The 20,706-nt window shown below is 41.5% G+C and overlaps 1 protein-coding gene across 1 annotated transcript in view; it reads left to right on the top strand.

Annotated features, from left to right (window-relative positions):
* Positions 1–20,706, top strand: part of MTAP (methylthioadenosine phosphorylase) — a 41,402-nt gene extending 20,696 nt beyond the window's left edge. The window contains exons 5-8 of the mRNA XM_016218199.2: positions 6,811–6,913; positions 11,548–11,787; positions 17,547–17,669; positions 19,630–20,706. Of these exons, the coding sequence (XP_016073685.1) occupies positions 6,811–6,913; positions 11,548–11,787; positions 17,547–17,669; positions 19,630–19,668 (505 nt within the window). The 3' untranslated portion in view covers positions 19,669–20,706. The remainder of the gene's footprint in view (positions 1–6,810; positions 6,914–11,547; positions 11,788–17,546; positions 17,670–19,629) is intronic.

Raw genomic sequence — 20,706 nt, 5'->3', positions numbered from 1 at the left:
AACAGAACTGACACCAATACATGCTTTTATAGTCCGTAGTATGTTCCTGGTGCTAATTATTACACTACTAGGCATCCCACGTGGTTACCTTAATTTCCCCTTTTACATGTGAGGAAACTGAGGCCCAAAGAAATGTTTACTCACCACCTGTGCCAGAGCCAGGATTTTGTTCTTGTATTGCTGCTCCGCGTGCTCCGTATTTCTCAACACCTGATGAAAAATACGCAATGTGAAGGGAAAACTATTACCTGTTTATTGAGCAGCGTTCCCTTGTTGGAATATAAACATCAGTTGGTTTCTCTCCTTTCCTGAGCAGTTAGGGGCATTCGTTAGATCAGGGAGTAGAGGATCTTAATGATGTTGGTCCAGATTCATAACCTTTCAGTTCCTTTTGGTTAATAGAACAGACTCATCCCATTTCTTAATTTGCTGCCATTCTTTCCAAAACTCCTTCTGCTTTCCCTGCTGTAGTTTTAAACTCTTTTCCTTTCCCTAAGTGCCCTTTGTACCCTGAATTCCTGACCCGAATCTTCGAGGATTTGACCTTCACTTATATGCATGCTCTTGACAGTGTGGTCCATAAATGTGTGTGTGCACACCCACACAAATACACACCTAGGAACTTAGGAGGCTCCTTCGTCCTGTTAATCTTGAAGTTATGCAAAGTGCCTAGGGTATAAATATTCTTTTGTTCTAAGCAGTTGGTGATTGGCCTTAAATTTTTTTTGCCATCTCCACCCTTTTATATACTTTTGAAAAAATTTAAAATGTCTTTGGTGTTCTGACTAAAATGTTATCCAGCACTTTATCTGTGTCTTAAAGTGTTTTAAGAGTAATATGTGTTTGTGATAAAATGAAATGTAAATAGTATAGGAAGGTAGGTAGTGAAAATCAAAACTTTCCTTTGTTTCTGGCAGGTGTGTGCCTTGCTACAGCCCATTGAAGGGCAGTTTGGTGAGATCTTTCCATCAGACTTGATCATGTACATGTACCCTTGGTTCTCGAACTTAATTTGTTCCAGAAGGCTATTCGAAAACCGAAGCATTTTTCCCATTAAAAATAATATAAATTGAATTAATCTGTATCAGATCCCCCAAATGATTCCTTGTTTTAACCTTTTTTATATATAGTACATGTCTAATGTACTACTTAATCTATAAACACTTTAAAAACAAAAAGGGCATGAAATGTAAATGAAAATTTAACAAAAGAAGTGAAATGTACACTAAAAATGAAAATTTAATAATAATGAGCAATAACAAAATCAAAAACCATGAAAACATTCACAGCACAGTTTCCAGAGATGTTAACAGCAGTAAACAGACTCATACTGATGCATTCACTTCTTTGTCACCTAAGAGACATGTGACTGATCATATAGGTATCAGCGTAAAAGGATTGTTGGGTTGAGAAGTGAATTGTTCAAGACAGGAGACATTTGATAACCGAAGTTTGACTGATGTGGGCATTTACCCAAACAGTTCCTTTTCTTGGTTTTTTAGAAATACATGCATTACGGAGCTCATACAGAGATACTGTTGTAACATTTTCAATTCCTTTATTGTATAATAATTAAAATACTGGTCTATCCATGGCAGTCTATGCAGCACTTCAAACAAATCGCGTAGATTTATATGTGCTGGTATAGAGAAGTCTAGTATTAATTGTATTTCAGTTAACATTTGTATGTCCTATTATCTTTGTGTGAACATACCTTTTGGATAAATGGCCAGCAGTAGAACCATTGGGCATGAAGGTGGCAGTGACAAACTTGCCCTCAGAGCTCAGGCTTTAATGTCAAGAGGGGTGGAAAAGTTATTTTATTTGGTTTCTAAAAACTGAGCTTGTCTCTATCCATAGACATTACTATTTGAGTATTTTTTAAGCCGTGCAGGTAGAATCATTTCCCCTAAACCAGGCTTCTTATGAGCAAGCCACCAGCCAACGTTGCTGCTTAACTAATTGACTCACGCTCCTGCTTGCTGAGGCTTGTGGACAGCAGAAGCTGCATCAAGAGTCGTGATCCAAAACAATCCACCAGTCTGTCTTTCTCTGGGCTTTGTGTCCCCGCTGTCTGAAAGTGCCCAGTGCTCTCTCCTGGGTCTTGAACTCATTTTACCTGTCAGGACACACCAGAGAAAGGAAAGGAGAGGGAGAGAGAAAGATAGAAACATCAATAATGAGAGAGTCATTGATCGGCTGCCTCCTGGACGCCCCTGGCTGGGGATCGAGCCCGCAAGCCGGGCACATGCCCTGACGGGGAATCGAACCCCAGTCGCCTAGATCCTAGGTTGACGCTCAACCATTGAGCCACGCCCGGCTGGCCACAGTGTCATTTCTGCTTCTTCATGCTTCCATGAGCAGTGTTTTTTTTGTACACTAATCTTAGTGCCATGCGGGTTTTCCAGAAATACTAGTGCTGAGCACTTGCTTTGTGTGCTCTTATACAGTCTCCACCTAGACCATAGCAGGTGGGTAGAGCTTTTTTTGTTTTTAGTATGCAAAGGCACTGTATTAACATGATTTAATAAAACATCTGAATCCTACAGATAACATCACTATTTACATTAAAGATCTTATTTTTAAAGTTAGGGACATAGGCTTTCTTTTTAGGTGGGTGGTATTAATTTCTCATTTTAAATATGAGAAAACTGATACAAACTGAGGTGAAGAGAGGTCAGGATGACTTTCTAGAGGCACACAGCTGGTGAGTGGGAGGGAAAGCCTACCGGATCCGTCAGTCCCTCAAGTCCAGTGGATGTCCCACGCTAACAGAGAGGTGAAATTAGCAGTCACCTTGCTGAGCGGGGAGAGTTACTATTAAAGCAAGAATTGGGGATAGACCTTCATCATCAGTTTTTATTACTGCAGAATCCATAACTGAATTAACTATCTTAAGCCATACAAGCATGTGTATTAGTTTCCTATTGCTGCTATAACAAATTACCCCAAACTTAGTGACTTAAACAGTACAAACTGATTATCTAATAATTCTGTAAAAGTCTAACATAGATCTCACTGACTAAAATCAAGATGTGAGCCAGGCTGCATCCCTTTCTGGAGGCTCAGGGGAGAACGTTTCCTTGCACTCTGCCACCTGCATTCCTTGGCTTGTGGCCTCTTCTGTGTTCAATGCCAGCAACGGTGGGTTGAGTCCTTCTGGCGTCTCATCACTCTGGCATCTGTGCTTGTGCCTCCTTCCACATGTGAGGACTCTTGTGATGACATTGAGCCCATCCAGTTAATCCGGGATAATTTCTCTATTTTATTGTCAGCTGGTTAGCAACCTTAATTCCATCTGTAGCCTTAGTTCCCCTTTGCCATGTAAGATAATGTATTCACAGGTCCTGGTCATTAGGATGTAGATACGTTTGTGTGTGGGTGAGGGGTGCATTCCGCCTGCCACCAAGTGCCACTTGACCACTTTCACAAGTCAGTAGAACAGCTGCCACTCCTAAACTCTCTTGTCCTTGGTCTGGGTTGCTTCCAGGAGGAATGTGACCCTTTTCGTTCTTGTCAGCCACAGCTGGAACACAGCTGCCCATCAGGTCCAGCCAGTGTGAGGCGAATTGAACCATGAGCCCAGGAATAAATTTCAGTTCTGTCTCTTGGTGGAAGGAAGAACATTCAGGGCCCCCTTTGTCAGGAAAAGGTGCCCACCCAGCACCGTTGCAGACGCTATCTGCAGGTTACTTCCATTGGCCTACTCCATATGCTTGCTTCTGCTGCACCTGCGACCATCTCTGATGCGATTTGAGAAAATACTGTGTGTCAGGTGCTGGGCCATTCTCAAGGCAATAGTGGCAATAGCTCTTTGCACCAATTATTACTGATCCCCAAATGCACACATCTGCCATATAAAATAGAGATGTTATTGCATCGAAGTCCACAGGGATGTAATTGCTGGAGGTTTTTGTGGCCCTGTTTTCATGTTTAAACAAGGGTGGTAGTGCAGATGTTGCTGTTACTTGCCTTATGAAGAAAGAACTCAGGGAGATTAAGTAATTTGTTCAGGACCACACAAAATTTAGTAACAAGGTCAAATCAGGTACAAAATTACATTTCCATTGTTTTCTTCATGTCACTGAGAACACTCAGCATGAGAGTGAACTAGAAGAGCTGTATTTTTGTATTTTTTAATCCTCACCTGAGGATATTTTTTCCATTGCTTTTGAGAGAGTGGAAGAGAGGGAGAAACACTGATGTGAGAGAGACACATCGATTGGTTGCCTCCCTTATGTGCCCCAGTGAGGGCCAGGGATCTAGCCTGCGGCCGAGGTACATGCCCTTGACCGGAATCAACCCAGGACCCTTCAGTCTGCAGGCTGACACTCTAACCACTGAGCCAAACGGGCCAGGGCTGAAAGAGCTGTTTTGGCTGGAAATTGGCCCCATCAGGTGACTGTCCCCGCTGTTGTGGGACTTGCCTGACAAGTTTATTCCTGGCATTTTGCTCAGTTTTTAAAACTTTCTTTTCTCTAAATAAAAGCCCTCAGAGGGAGAATAAGAGAGCGATTTAACTTTAGATCATTAAGCCTTTCACTGAATGCGTTGACACTTCAGTTAGTCATACAAAACACCACAAATAAGTAGGCCCACTGTGCAAAGAGGTATTTCTCACCTCCAGCTTTCTTTCTAGGACCTTGACAGTATATTCAGTTCCGGAACTATTACAAATACTGAATTTAAAGTCTTTATTTCTTCCTGGGGCTACCAGCTTCACTTGCCCCTTATAAGATGAGGTGTTCTGATAGCCCCATCCTCAGCCACAGCTTGTCCTTGGTGCTGGCTTCCAATTCTGTCTCTAGCCCAGACCTCATTTTGAGCTGCTGTGGGATATCTGGACTTCATGGTTGACTTAATCCCCATAAAGCCCTTGTGGGTGGGTGGATAAACACTATATTTTATTATTGGAAAATGGAGAATCAAAAAGACATGGCAATTTGTCAATAAGTATCACATATTTATAGCTTAACGTAAAGCATGAATAATACATGTTATATCTTAAGGTAAAAGTTCAGAACAAAGAGAGGGGTGATTAGGCGAAGGAGGGGATAGAGATAAAAGAGAAGACGGAGAGAAATAAGATGGGGGTGCTATAGAGTGGATGTCTAGTGGGGTCTAGCAAGTGAAGGTTTTAGTCACGGTTGTAAGTAGAGCTGTTACTAATACTTGACTCATCGAAGCCTGGAACCAAGCCAGAGCTAGAATACGTGGCATCATTTTATTGGTCAGTTTTACAGAAAGAAAAGCCTCTGATCACTTGGGCTGGGACAGTCATTTGACCTTTTCTTCAACCCATCTGGAATTGCTTCGGGGTTAAGTTAGCCTTTTCTTTAAAACACGGACAGGGTCGTCTTCATTCCTCCATGTCACTGAGGTCACATCTTTGAGTGAGGTGGCCTTGGCCTGCTAGTGTCAGGGCTCACTACGTGGCAAACGGTGGGAGTGACAGGATAATTTTGGGAGGTAGACGTGCCTGTTTCTCAGTGCTGTTCCCCACTCTCCCGTCCCCAGAAGTAGGCATTAAGTGGCCGTCTTCCCCTGCACTCCCTTCTAGGAAAGATGAGGGCTCTCTTTCCTGTGTTACTCATGAGTTCAAGTTTACAACAATGTCATGGACTCAGAAATAACTTATTCTGAAAATTTCTGGTGAAACGCTGGGCAGCTTGCCACTGGATTAGTTTTATCCTCTTTTTGCAAATTAAAAAATGTCTTACGAAAAAGTGGAACTGAGACTTCAGAACTAATTACAGCAGGTAGAGGAATGAGCCAAACAAGGCAGCAGAGAGCTAGATTTCTGGACTATGCTGCTTTCTTGCGTCAGTGGCATGAAAAATTCGATTGGGGGTGGAGAGGAGCAGTTACTCTCAGTTTGAAAACGTGACAATCAGATGCAAGAAGAGGGCTTTTTATGGATCTGAAACTAACAAAGCAACTGTTTTTTCAAAAAGGAAATTTTTGTGGACATCAGGGAAATTTGCATATGGTCTGTGTATTAGCTGATACTGAGGAAGTAAATGTTATTTTTATTAATGTGTTAATGACATTCGTTGCAGTGGAAATAATCCACATATTTTGGTCCATCTGAAGTAGGGATGAAATGACAACGTCTGAGATTTGCAGCCATGGAAATGCTAGCACATAAAGCAAATTTGACAAAATTTTGGAAATTGTTGAATTGAGGTGGTGGATATCAGTGGGGTTCACTATACAGTCCTCTATATTTACAATGATTGGGAAATTTCATGTTGACATCTTAAGTGTTTGACCTGCCCTCCGGAGCCCAGAGTTGAGTTGTACCTAAAATCCAGTGTGGTTATCCTGTCTCAGCCACCAGACCACAGACACTTACATTCCTTTTGGAAAGTATGCTGCCACCAACCTGGAGCCAGGGAAGCCAAATACCATCCTGAAGCTGCTTTTTTACCAATTGCCTTCAACTTACCCAGAGCTATTGATTCTGGAGGGAGGACCAAGATGTTGACCTAGATACAGTTGATTTTCACCAGCCCCCAGCAAAATGGAGAGATGGCCTTCTTTATTATTTTTTTAAATATGTTTTTACTGATTTTAGAGAGAGGAAGGGAAAGAGAGAGAAATCGATGTGAGAGAGAAGTATCCATCACTTGCCTCCCATATGTACTCCGACCAGGGATTGCAACCCATAACCTGGGTATGTACCTTGACCGGGAATCAAACCAGAAACCTTTTAGTGCAGGGGACCATGCCCAACCGAGTCAAGTGGGCCAGGGCAAGATGACCTTTTTTAAATCAAACAAAACAAACCCTTCTCACTTTATTTTATAGGACCGCCATGAGGCCTCAGACCTTCTATGATGGGAGTCACCCCTGTGCCAGAGGAGTGTGCCATATCCCAATGGCTGAGCCGTTCTGCCCCAAAACAAGAGAGGTTTGTAATCTTTCTGGAAGGTACACCAAAATAAATCTTAAGGGCTTGGGATGGCATCTCGTTAGACTAATTGGCTAATAAGCCATACTTCCGCTTCCCCTCTCAAGTGTACTTGCTATGCAAGATTTGGTGAAAGTTGCTTCCCTTTGCTAAGAACGCCTCCACTACTGTCATTTGTGAACTAAATCTCTTAAAGTTGCAGCCTACCTTTTTTATAAGTTTTGACTTTGCCATCAGGATACCTTTTACATAATTCAGTATAGATTAACATATTAGAAAAAGAGTATAGTCTGGAACCAGATTACTTGATATCAAATCTCTGCTCTTCAGCTTAATAGCTGTGTGTCACTGGACAAGTTAGTTAACACCTCTGGGCTTCAGTTTCCTCATTTGTAAAATGAAGGTAATGACTACGTGTACATTGTAGAGCTGTGGGAGGGATAAAAGAGTTAATACTTACAAAGTGCTTTGAATGCCTGTTAGTATTTTGGCTGCCTGTTTGGATTTGTTTCTATGTATTAGATAGATCTGCTAGGACTCCCAGTCTTTTGGATGGCCTCTGGTGCAGGCCAACGTCAGACGCTGTTTGTGACTGACCTTGAGTACCCTGTTTGAGGCTTTCCACACTTCATAACTTGTGGTTCCCTCTGCTGGGGCTGGGTGTGTTTGGAAAGCACCAAGGTGCACACCCAGGTCTGCTTTTCCAAGCCCTGGGTCCAGAAGCAAATCAGGCAAAGACTCCAAGCACCCAGAGGCTGATTGTTATTCAGAGTCTTAATGAGCCTCAGGCTGTAGAAAGTTCACTCAGTGGCATGAGAGGTTTTCAATGGGTGGGGCAATTGCTTCCCACCCCCAGGCAAAGGCTGCTTGGATGGTAAATGTCTGCCTGAGAAAGACGTCCTCTGCGTATGCGGTAATGACTCAGCACAGGAATCCAGATAGCTGCCCTCTGAGCTCTATCCCCCAAGCCAGCATTCCTGAATTCTCCTTACACAACTGTAGTCCACTTTGCCCTCGGTTAAACACAAAACTTTGTGTGTTGGCCTTTTAAGAGGGTGCCTGCATTTCCCGCTATCTCTCCCTGGCAGACAGAAACCCTGCTGCTTTTCTCAGTTCTGGTACTTTGGACTGGGAAGCCCAATTTGAGATTTAGGCCCCAGAGTTCTCAGTGTGAACACAGAATTTTTATGTGCAAATAGAGAGTTTCTGGAAAGTTGACCAGAAAGCAGAGGGTGAACACAGCTGAGATACACCTCCAGACCTCTTGTGCCTCTGCACTTCCTACCAATCTCTGGTCTCCACTTTTTGTCCTTGGTTATGGGGGTGCTATCCAGCTAGTCTTCAGTTGATCATTCAGGCTGGTTTCTCTGTATTTTAGTTGTAAATTCATTTTGGTCCCCGGAGAGTGTCAATCCTCAGCTAGTCTTCCCTTGGAAACATACATCTGCCCACATAATAAATTTTCTCTCTAGAGGAAACTAGATGTTTATAAAATTCTTGTTCATTTCAAAATGGGGCCAGTTTGGGAAGAAATAGACTAGGAAAAGAATATCATGTTAGTAAGAAATTTAAGGTTTTGACTCAGACAGAAAATAGTGACTTAATATATTAGGATGGAGGTGGGTGGTGGAAATGCTAGTAATACATATAGAGCACATGTAAATGTGGTGACTGCCTGATAGTTGCCAGTAATAGAACTTGCCTTTTATGGACAGCGGTTGGTTGTGCCATATCCTTCCATTTGTGTTAAAATATGTGTGTATATTTGTAAAGAGGTGAATATGATAATTTTTATGTGCACATAGAGAGTTTCTGGAAAGTTGACCAGAAAGTGGTGGTTTCCCTTGTGGCGGTGAACTCTTTCACGGCCATGGGTGGAAGAGTAATACCATTTTGTTCTCTGCAAGTTTTACTCATTCCAAAAATATTGTCACTTCTAGTCATTTTAGGAAATAATTACATATACACTTTTTGAGAATCCTGACCCATGAAATCTAATATTTGCCTGGTGATCTAATATTGCTAATATATTTGTGACAATGGTGGTAGATTCAGGAATTCCATTATGATTACTCAAGTCATGGAAATGCAAGCAGCTTAGCCTCAGGCCCAGAAATCTCTAGCCTGTCGTTTGTGTTCCTGGGACCTTACGGTGATGGCGTTATCCAAGCGGCGAGGCCCCGGGGTTGATCACTGTGGCCAGTCTGCATCCAGGAGCCTCTGCTTCCCCTTCCTCCGTCACAGCCCCACCTCCCAGGGTGATGGTGGGGACTTCCCTGCCACAGGTCAGCAGCATGGGGTAGCTGTGGTCCTCCTTCACTCGTCTCTACAAGTACTCCGAAGGTTGACCAAGTTGCACAGCTTGGTTATTTGGGATTTTTTAAGACATTTAATGAAGATAGGACTAGGCTGGTTGTATATTAATTTTTTTATCTTCACCCAAGGATATGTTTTTATTGATTTTAGAGAGGAAGGGAAAGCGAGGGAGGAAGGGAGAAATAAAGAGACAGAGAAAGAGAGACAGACAGAGAGACATCGATGTGAGAGAGAAACATCGACCAGTTGCCTCCCATATGGTCCTGGACCAGAGATCAAACCCTCAACATACATATGTGCCCTGACTGGAAATTGAACCCACAACTTTTTCATGTACAGGACGATGCTACAACCAACTGTGTCACCTAGCCAGGGCTTGTGGTTATATATTAATTTTGAAAAAAGGGGGGGGGGGGCATGATTTAGGCCCTTGCATTTATAACCTGTACTCTTTGGGGAAAAGGTTTGATTAAGCATAGTCTTATTTTCAGCATTTATAGAGTAAATAAACATGATGTAGCATCAACTATTCATTGTCTGTGGCTTTTCATGGTTCCAAATCTGGGGTTGCCAAGGCTCCTGTTAAAATTCTTTCTCCCATTGTCATAACGTAGTATAAGTTATTTATTCAGGAAATAGATTAATTTACTTATGTGGTTCAGACATGAGCAGGCAAGACTTTCCTTAGATTGTAGCCTTCTATTAACTTTGAGTCACTCCGTTTTATGTACATATGGTATTCCAGGAACCTTTGCCAGTTATTTCCCGAACCTGTAGAAGCTGCTAGTGCAGTAAACCCTCACTTAACCTTGTGCATAGGTTCTTGGAAACTGTGACTTTATGCAAAATGATAACAAAACCAATTTTTCCATAGGCTGAGATAACAAGAGTTAAGTTCTTGTGGCATATTTCTGGTGACTGAAACATCACCAAACTTCTAAACATAGGTATCTAAAACCCTTCTAATATTAAACATTGAAATAAATGTGAGCTACACATACATTTATGAAAGATGAATAAAAGCAAGTAAGATAAGTATTTTCCCACCCACTTATTGCAGTTCAGGGTCACCGGTGGCTGGAGCTTATCCGGGCAGCTCAGGGCACCAGGCAGGGCCCCTGGACTGGACGCCCTTCCGTCACAGGGCGTATCACACACTCGCACTCACTTGCATCCTTGGGATGTGGGAGGAAACCTGGGTACCCAGAGAAAACCCGCATGGAGATGGAGGGAACATGCAGGCTCCACACAGGCAGTGGCCCATTGGGAATCGATTCTTTTCCCTCCAGTGTTACAACGAAGTGCCAAAATGACATCATTTAAGGGCCTGCTATGCTGCTAATGGATAGAAGACCAATTTAGCATTTATATGTTTACAACGTGTCTGACACAATTCTGTGCTATCTTTAACTCATTTAATCCTCACACTATCTCTTGAGTTATATACAATATTATTCCCATTTACAGGTTAGTAAAGATATACAAAGGTTAAGTGAATTTTCAGCAGTGCTTAATTAACAGTCAAGTTTAAAAGACTTTTTTTTAATTAAAAAGGAATGTTGAAGCACAGGCTAAGAAAAAAATGAAATTAATTAATAACCTGAAGATCAGATGTGCATTACTAATTAGACACTGGAAAAGGTGATCAAACTTTTAAGTAATGTTTCTAAAACCCACGCATGGTCTTGCTACTAAAGGGAAGCTAAGATAAGTTTGTCCCCGGACAGAAAAATGTCAGCATGGCCTCATTCTGTTTTCACTATATGTCCTTGGGAAGGCAACAGGCAAAAGAGATTATGAAGAAATGACTTTCTAACCAAAAAAAAAGAAGCTTTTACAGAAGTCTTCAGACTTTTTACTAAAGAGCAATGAGAATGAGTTTCTCGGGAGCTTGGAAAGCACTGTCAGCTCTCTCTTTGAGGAGATGTGAGTCAGCAGTGCCTCCTGAGCTGAGCCTGGAGGTTAAGAGCTTGAACTCAAGTCCTTGTTCACAGCCCGGCTTAGCCTCTTCAAGCTGTTAGGAAGTAAATGAGATTAAAGCATATAAACAAATTCCTGGTGCTTAGCAGCAGCTCCCTGTTTGCTCCTGGAGCTGTGAGCTGTATGTGCAGGGACTGGGGAGACAGGATCTGTGAGTGGTTGAGGGTCTGGGAAACTGTGATTCTCCCAGGTTTTCCCTGAGCGCCTGCAGCTATTAGCCTTTTATAGTAAAAATCTTTAATTAATCAACGTTTTAAATTTCAGAAGGAAAAAATGGTAAGCTGTACTTAGGTTTGTATGTTTTTAATGTTTTGGGTTTGTGGTTCCTTCTCTTCTAGGTCCTCATAGAAACTGCTAAGAAGCTAGGACTCCGGTACCACTCAAAAGGGACAGTGCTCACAATCGAAGGACCTCGGTTTAGTTCACGGGCAGAAAGCTTCATGTTTCGCACCTGGGGGGCAGATGTTATCAACATGACCACAGTTCCTGAGGTGGTTCTTGCTAAGGAGGCTGGACTTTGCTATGCAAGTATTGCCATGGCAACAGATTATGATTGCTGGAAGGAGCACGAGGAAGTGGTAGGTGGAATTCTCTCCCTTGCACGTATGGCCTAAGTTTCCGGGTGCCATGAGGGCCAGTAAGAGAGGATCTTATCTGTTTCATTCTATTGCATTAGTTCCAGAAAGTACCTTTCTACCAGGTTTTAAAGTCAACTTTTAATATACCATCATTAGATATTACCAAGATATTTTCTATAGTCGCCTTTGGAAAGTAAGAACCAAGATCTTCATAGGAAAGAAGAAGGTACTTCTATCCAAGGATTAGCAGTGCACAGTACATTGTAGGCATGTGAGGATTCCCGGAACCACATTGAGACTTGGACCTTATTTTAAGGATAAAGGTCTTGGCTATAATTTCCTTGTGCTGTGCTACTGCTTGTCCTGGGTTTTTTTTTTTTTTTTAATGGAAAAACTTACTGTTTCTTATCTCTTTCTGGTAAGTGGACTCTATTCCTATCTATCTGTTTAACCTACTATTACTGGATACCATGCTTGGTGTAGGAGGATGACAGCGAACAAAACAAGTTTGTAAGGAGCCAACGTTCTTGGTTGCTTGCGGGCAGGGCGATGTTAGAGATTAAGCGAACCAGCATGAGAAAGCTCAGGATTATAAAGAAGTAGTGTGGCGAGATACAGGAGTGTGGTCCAGTGGCCTCAACAGAATATTGGAAGCCTGGGAAGCTTCCTGACACGGTGGGAGAGGCGGGTGTGTTTGGGTGAGTGGAGAGGAGGCAGCGAGAGAGGCAGGGCCGTGGAGAGCGTGCGTTTCAGATGGGAGGTCAGTGAGGGGTTTTAGGCAGGAAAGGCAGCTAAGTCCAGCTGGAAATTAAGGGCACTGGACTGCTGAGTCAGGCTTCCTAAACAGATGCTTTCATTGTGGAAAACTTCGGACATCTGCCAAAGTAGAGAGTCTAGAATAACGAACCCCAGTTACCCATCACCCAGCTTCCAGTTATCGGCCATGGCCCGCTTTGCGTCATGTATATGCCCCCACCCACTCCTCTCTCCCCTGCCTTCATTATTCTGAAGTAAATATTTTTTATCAAGTCTTCTTTTAAAGAAAATATAATAAAAAATAACCACAGGGCCATTATTGTACCAAAAAATATTGATATTAATTTCTTAATATAATCAAATGTCTGGACTGTTCACATTTTCCCTCTTGTCTCATCATTTTCATCTATTCAAGTCAAGATCCCTTATAATCCATACATTGCATTTGAATAATGTCTCTTTTAACCTAATGTTCCCCTCTCTCTTTTCATCCCTTGCACTTTACTTAAAGAAACCAGATCGTTTGTCTTATTTTAAAATAGAGAAAGGGACAGAACTACAGTCAAGAAATTTTGAAGTAAGAAAGAAGTGTAGGGGTGGCTGTTCTGAGCACATTTAGAACAGGTGACATCTTCTGCAAGGGGCCCCTTACCGTCACCTCTCAGAGCTGCTTGTCTCGCCATCCAGTTTCATGTGAAACAGGGTCAGATATTCTTGCTCTCTGTCCATCCATTTATATGGATGTGGGGTCATAGATGAGCACAGGTTCTTTGTTCTGCGAGATGCTTTATCCTGACTCCTCAGTGTAATTAACTACAAGGAGGCTTTTTTTTTTTTTAATTAATTAATTTTGTAAGTTTCTTTATCTTTATTGTTGAGAATATTACAGATGTCCCCTTTTTATCCCCACTGATCCCCTCCACCCCACATCCATCCCACCTCCAGGCTTTCCCCATAGCGATGTACGTGTCCATGGGTTATGCTTATAAACATATAAGTTCCCTGATTAATCTCTCCTCACCCACACCCCCCTTTCTGTCTTCCCTCTGAGATTCCTCAGTCTGTTCCAAGCTTCTATGTCTCTGGATCCACTTTGTTCATCAGTTTATTTTGTTTATTATATTACACATATAAGTGAGATCATGTGGTACTTGTCTTTCTCTGACTGGCTTATTTCACTTAGCATAATACTTTCTAGTTCCCTGCATGCTGTGCTAAAGGTTAAAAGATCCTTCCTCTTTACAGCTGCATAGTATTCCATGGTGTAAATGTGCCACAGCTTTTTTATCCACTCATCTACTGATGGGCACTTGGGCTGTTTCCAGATCTTAGCTATTATAAACTGTGCTGCTATGAACATAGGGGAGCATAACTTCTTTGTGATGGGTGTTTGGGGTTCCTTAGGATATATTCCTAGAAGTGGGATCACTGGGTCAAATGGCAGGTCAATTTTTAATCTTTTGAGGAAACTCCATACTGCTTTCCATAGTGGCTGCCCCAGTCTGCATTCCCACCAGCAGTGCACTAGGGCTCCCCTTTCTCCACACCCTCGCCAGCACTTGTAGTTCGTTGACTTGTTGATGGAGCCATTCTGACAGGTGTGAAGTGATACCTCACTGTGGTTTTAATTTGCATCTCTCTAATTAGCTACGTTGAGCATTTTTTCTTATGTCTTTTAGCCATTTGTATGTCCTCTTTGGAGAAGTGTCTTTTTAGGTCCTTGGCCCATTTTTTAATTGGGTTGTTTGTCTTCCTTTTGTTAAGTTGTATGAGTTCCTTATGTATTTTGGATATTAACCGCTTATCAGATGTGTCATTGGCAAATATGTTCCCCCATACAGTGGGCTCCCTTTTCGTTTTGTTGATGGTTTCTTTTGCTGGGCAGAAGCTTTTTGTTTGGATGCAGTCCCGTTTGTTTCTTTTCTCCTTAGTTTCTCTTGCCCTGGGAGATGTATCGGCAAACATATTGCTGTGAGAGATGTCTGAGAGTTTGCTGCCTATGTTTTCCTCTAGGATTTTTGTGGTTTCATGTCTTACATTTAAGTCTTTTATCCATTTTGAATTTACTTTTGTGTATGGTGTGAGTTGGTGGTCTAGTTTCATTTTTTTGCATGTACCTGTCCAATTTTCCCAACACCATTTATTGAAAAGACTGTATTTACTCCATTGTGTGTTCTTGCTTCATTTATCAAATATTAATTGACCATAATGGCATGGGTCAACTTCTGGGTTCTCTGTTCTGTTCCACTGATCAATATGTCTGTTATTGTGCCAGTACCAGGCTGTTTGGATTCCAGTGGCTTTGTAGTATAACTTGATATCTGGTGTTGTGATCCCTCCAACTTTGTTCTTCTTTCTCAAGATTGCCGTGGCTATTTTGAGTGTTTTTTGGTTCCATATAAATTTTCAAAATGTTTGTTCTAGGTCTGTGAAATACGCTGTTGGTATTTTAACAGGGATTGCATTGAATTTATAGATTGCTTTGGGTAGTATGGACATTGTAATGATGTTAATTCTTCCAATCTATGAACATGGTATATTTTCCCATTTGTTTATATTTTCCTCTATTTCTTTTCTCGGTGTCCTGTAGTTTTCTGAGTAAAGGTCTTTTACATCTTTGGTTAAGTTTATTCCTAGGTATCTTATTTTTTTAGTTGCAATGGTAAATGGGATATTTTTTTTTTTTAGTTTCTCTTTCTGAGAGTTCATTATTGGTGTATAAAAATGCCATTGATTTCTGGGTGTTAATTTTATACCTGCTACCTTGCTGAATTCACTTATTGAAGGATGCTTTTTAATGTAAGAGATTTGTAAATCCTGATGCAGCATAATCCTTGACTTGGCAGCTTTGGTCACCAAAGGGACCACTCAGCCTCATGGTGTTAGGACACTGCTTCCAGTGAATAGAAGGCTTTAGTGTGCACCACGCCCTGAGAACACATTGTTTCCTACCTGTGGCTTCTGCTTAATCTAGGAACATTTCTCTCTTTTACAGAGCTAACGGTGCTTTCCTTTAGTGGACCATGTGACTTTTGGGAAGCAGTCAGTTGGCACTACTTCAGTTAAAAGTAGAGAAACTAAGTTCTATGTAAGTGGTAAGGCATGAAGGCAAATCATATTAAGTGCCACAAGGAAGGTGTTACACTGATGACATCATCTCAGCCAGCCATGTGCTTCAAACCAGATGCACGGCCTGCACAGTCAAAAGGACTTAGTTGCCAACCCACCGTCAAATTTCTGTTCCTTTATTTACATGTAATACCTGCCCTGTTATTTAACAAGTTACACTTCTGTAGGATGGAGCCAGGGCTTCAGGGTGAGGGGCATGAGTTGTTCAGTTACACTTCTGATCCTGCTGGATCAGTGGGAGAATTAAGCCAAATGGTATGTGTAGAGCAACTAGTATAGTGCTGGTCCCTGAGAGGGTGGTCACCAGATGGCAGCAGGGATGGAGTTGGGGGTAGAAAGACCACAAAAAAGTTTGTGAAGGAAACGAGATTTGAGCTGGTCCTGGAACAGAGGATTAGATTTTATTGTGAGGAGGTTAATAGAAAGGCATTTTGGGTGGAGCCTAATAGCAGGAACGAAGAGAAGAGAAAGTAGTCTATATAGAGATATCAGTCACAGGAAAAGTGTAAGGAAAAGAGTAAGTTTAAGGTGAATCTCTTGCATGCTTTATGACTCTGCATTCCAAGACTCAACTTAAAATGTGCCTGTGCCTGAGAGGCACCCAGCTGGTCACTGCTTTGTGTTCCCACAGCGATGGGACTTTCCCTGCTGTGATGTGGTACTGATCGCTTTCTCTAAACACATCGTGGTGTGTGATAGGGCTCTGGATTCTGTGCTCCAGGAAGTAGAATGAGAGCTGTAATAATCGTGCCCTGAATCTTGGGTTTCTTCTTTGTATAGTGAAGTGTGATAAGTACTCTGCCTCTGACCATCCAGTTTTTATTCACAACTTTTTCCACCTTTTCCTTATGAAGCAATTTTAGTTACATACAGTACTATGGGTTTCCATGAATCCAATGTCCACCTTCAACCATTATCATATCAACTTATAACCAATCATATTTCATCTATTCTCTGATCTTTAACTTTGTCCATAAACGTGTTAAGAGGTATCTAACCGAGCCATATTGTCCTTGTCACATTCCAACCTTAATATTCCCAGGCAGAGTTCAAGTTTCTAGTTATCTCAGATATTTCAGGTGATTTCCCCCACCCCCAGTTTTCTAAAAAGAAACCAAGTGACTTGACCTGTAGTTTTCCACAGTGTGAATTGCTGAAATCATCTCCGTGTAGTTTAAGTAGATTCTCTGTCCCCTGTATTTTATGTAAATTGGCAGCTGGATCTGGAGACTTGATCAGATTCAGGTATCATACATAGTGTTTAGTTTTCCATCAGAAAATTGGGCTGTTTATTTGGTTTGGGGGGTGGTGGTGATGGTGGTGGTGGGGGGGGGGGGGGGTGGGGTGTGTGTGTGTGTGTGTGTGTGTGTGTGTGTGTGTGTGTGTGTGTGTGTGTGTGTGTGTGTTAGCAGCCCATTCATTAATTCATTGGGAACTGTTAAAAGAAAGCAGTTCTCTTTGTTCCTGCTATTAGGCTCCACCCAAAATGCCTTTGATTCCAGCATTTTTCTTTAGTAGCTGGAAGAGAAATGTTTTTCTTCTGACTTGTTGATTATCCAGTGGAGCAACAGTTTTGTGACTGGGATCCATTCTGTGGACATGAGGACAGCCACAGCTTTCATGCTGACACGTGGTACATCAGACACAGCTCCTCAGACTTCATATTGAAAACTGCTTTTCAGAGGTGTCGTTGGGTTTCTCTAAGACCTCCCCCATGGGACCAAGACCGTCTTGATAAGTGCAAAACTTGGGCTCAGGGGATTGAAACTTGAGTAAACTGACTTCACAGTTCAAGAATGAATTTAGGAAAACATTCCACAAAAAGCTGTGCAATTTTTAATTGCTGATAACATCCTGTGCTGTTGTTTCTCTAGGTTTCAGTGGACCGGGTTTTAAAGACCCTGAAAGAAAATGCCAATAAAGCCAAAAGTTTACTCCTCAGCACCATACCTCAGATAGGGTCCATGGAATGGTCAGAAACCCTCCATAACCTGAAGGTAAGTACCCTGAGCCATCTGCAAGCAGACACTCCCACAGATCCTCAGCTGCTTGTCCTCTTATGTGCATGTCACCCTTGGTCCATCCGTCCCCTCTTGTATTTTATACTAGTCTAGATGTTTTCTACAAGTTTGCATTCCATTTCCTTCAGTAGTAAACCATTTTTGAAATTGTGTAGCTGTATCTGGCTGGTAATGCAAGACCACTGAAAGGTGAGGTGGGGAGAGTTTTATTATCTAGTCTGCTCAGTTCTTGACATTGTTCTGCTCTGCAGTATATCTCTAAGTCTTACTTCAGAAGATGGATAGCACTTGCACTGCATGTGGCCTAAGTTGCCAAGGAAGCCATTTTTTTCCTTTGGCAGATGCATGCAAAGTGGTTGCAGCCTTTAAAGCTAAAACTGACACAGCAGTAAGGAAATGGTCCTGAGGAATATGTATTTAATCTTAATGTTGCCTCAAACTAAGTAATTAATGACAAACATCGGCTGGGTTGCAGATTGGTAACTTTTCAACTCTAGTATTAACTCCCATTATATACAGGGTGGGGCAAAAGTAGGTTCACAGTTGCTCATATGGAAAATAATAGAATAATTAATAAGTAATAATACAAGAATAAACTCTATTTCTTGTACTCACAACTGTAAACCTACTTTTGCCATACCCTGTAATTTAAACTGCCAAGTTCAGAGATGCATGATTTTTGTTTGGACATTTTGTGACTCTTGATTAAACATATTAGATGTGGAGTTGCCTCAAATTGATCAGATATTACATTCACCTAATATCCAAAAAGGGTAGCCAGTATATCCTGAGGTCTCCTAGAATATCCCTATACTCTTAGGACTTATGGCAGTAGTTAAGAGAGGATTTGAAAGGTTGATATAAGCCCTCTCTTCCCCCAATTCTCATAGAGGAGCCCTGGATTGAGAGCCACAATATTAGTGTGATGAGAACACAATATGGTAGTAAATGATTGACAACCACTGGGTGTGGAGAAGCCATGATTTATGCCAGTTTTCATGGTGTAAATGCTCCAGCACAGCTGATTTAAAGATACCAACAGGAAGCAACTGATAAGCTGGGAGAGCCTACAGATAGATGGTTCTTGTAAGCTAGCCCACACACCACTGTCACTAAGGTTCCTTTAGGACTGGCGGAGTCAGGAATAGGGGAATTTGTAATCTGTTTTTCCTGCTAGACTTTTAAGTCTATAAGGAGCAAGAAACATATCAGTTGGTTTCAACCTATATACCTAGGAGATAAATGTGCTTTAATGAATAAATGATCATCCCTTTCCCCCACAAAGTGACCTCAAGAGAGAAAATGAAGACTCACTGCCCTCATTCTATAGCATTATGGAACACCTTAGAATAATTCCTTATTCTGGGGTAGTATTTCCCAGTTCTCTCAGCACTGAAATGTATAGCGTTCACTCAATCACCAGTTTATTCCAGAAACGGAGTGCCCACTGTATGTCAGGTTGTGGTTTGCACAGCTGCATAGGACTTGCTATCATGAAGAGCATTCTATTTTCGAGATAGCAACATATTAAAATCTTAGTGATTTTTTTTTTTTTTTTTTTTGGTGGGATAAAGTGGAAAATGGAGGTTGCATTAACAAAAACCCAGGTTGGGGGTTTGCATATAAAATGTGTCCTAGTGCCTACGTAAGGGGAGGGAAATAAGTGAGAATGAGAGATAAGCGTTCTGAACCTCGCTTTGCAGGAAGGGAGAGTAAGGAGCTGGTTACGAGCTACGTGGAAAGTCCCACATCTGGTTAGTTACTGTTACTTTGATGAACATGAGCATTTTCTGGAAAGTTGATTAATAGTGTATGTCTCATGAGTCGGTACTCTAAAATCAAAATAAGGGTTTTTAACAGAATCCCGAATAAAATCATGCATAAAAAATCAACAAGTGCTTGGTTCATTGTAAATCTGTGTCTACTTTCCTTTCAGAACATGGCCCAGTTCTCTGTTTTATTACCGAGACATTAAAATAGCATGCCTGCCCAGAAGATGAGACGACTTTCTGATTCTAGTCATTTGGGGAATTCCTGCTAAATTTGAAATGTGGAAAAGCTTTCATGCCCTTGCCCCCTAAGGAAGAACATGTGATAAGAGCATGCCAATGTGAAAGATGCCTTCTCAAAGACATGGACTGCTTCGAAAAACAGAGGGAAAGCAAATGACCAGTAAACATGTGGAAAAATTCCTACCCTTTAGAAAAAAGGCAGGAAGACACCATTCACCCTCCCCTCATTAAATTCATTGCAATAAAGGGTGGGAGGTAACATTCAGTTTCCTGTGTTGCCAAGGACTATGAAGAGGAAATGGTACTCTTAGACTGTTGGTGTCTCTGTAAATTGGTACAGTCTTTCTGGAGAGTGGTTTGGTAAAATGTATCAAATGACTTAAAAATACACCCTTTGTGCTGGCTATTCTACTCCTTTTATCTTTCAAAATATAACTTTAAAGAATCAGAAATGCATAGAGAATTATGCATAAAGAAGGATGTTTAATATGCTGTTAATAGCAAATATTCAAAACAATCCGAATCTCCAAAAATTAGAGATAAATTACGATTTAGCTCTAATTAGATTGTGAAGCAGCCAACTGAAGATTTTGTTGTTGTTAATCTTCACCCAAAGATATTTTTTTCATTGATTTTCTTTTTAAAGTAGAAGTGAGGGGGAGAGAGAAAAAACATCAATGTGAGAAAGATATGTCAATTGATTGCCTCCTGTACGTACCCCGACCTGGGCCAAAAACAAACCTGCAGCCCAGGTACATGCCCTGACCAGGAATCGAGCCCACAACCCTTTGGTTCCCAGACCGGTGCTCTAACCAGTGAGCCACGCTGGCCAGGGCTGAAGATCCTGTTTTTATATAACATTTAATGTCCTAAAGAATTGGTCGCTCTGTAATATAAAATGAAAAAAGGATATGTGAGCATTTTACAGCACTAATTTTGTTTTAAAATTCTACATAACTGTACAAAAAAGACTAGAAAGAAATACATCTTTTGTTACTGTA

The sequence above is a fragment of the Miniopterus natalensis genome, chromosome 12 (assembly GCF_054644295.1).
Source record: "Miniopterus natalensis isolate mMinNat1 chromosome 12, mMinNat1.hap1, whole genome shotgun sequence".
NCBI classification, from domain to species: Eukaryota; Metazoa; Chordata; class Mammalia; order Chiroptera; family Miniopteridae; genus Miniopterus; species Miniopterus natalensis.
The sequence above is the reverse complement of the archived record's forward strand: the minus strand, read 5'-3'. Positions and strand labels throughout refer to the sequence as shown.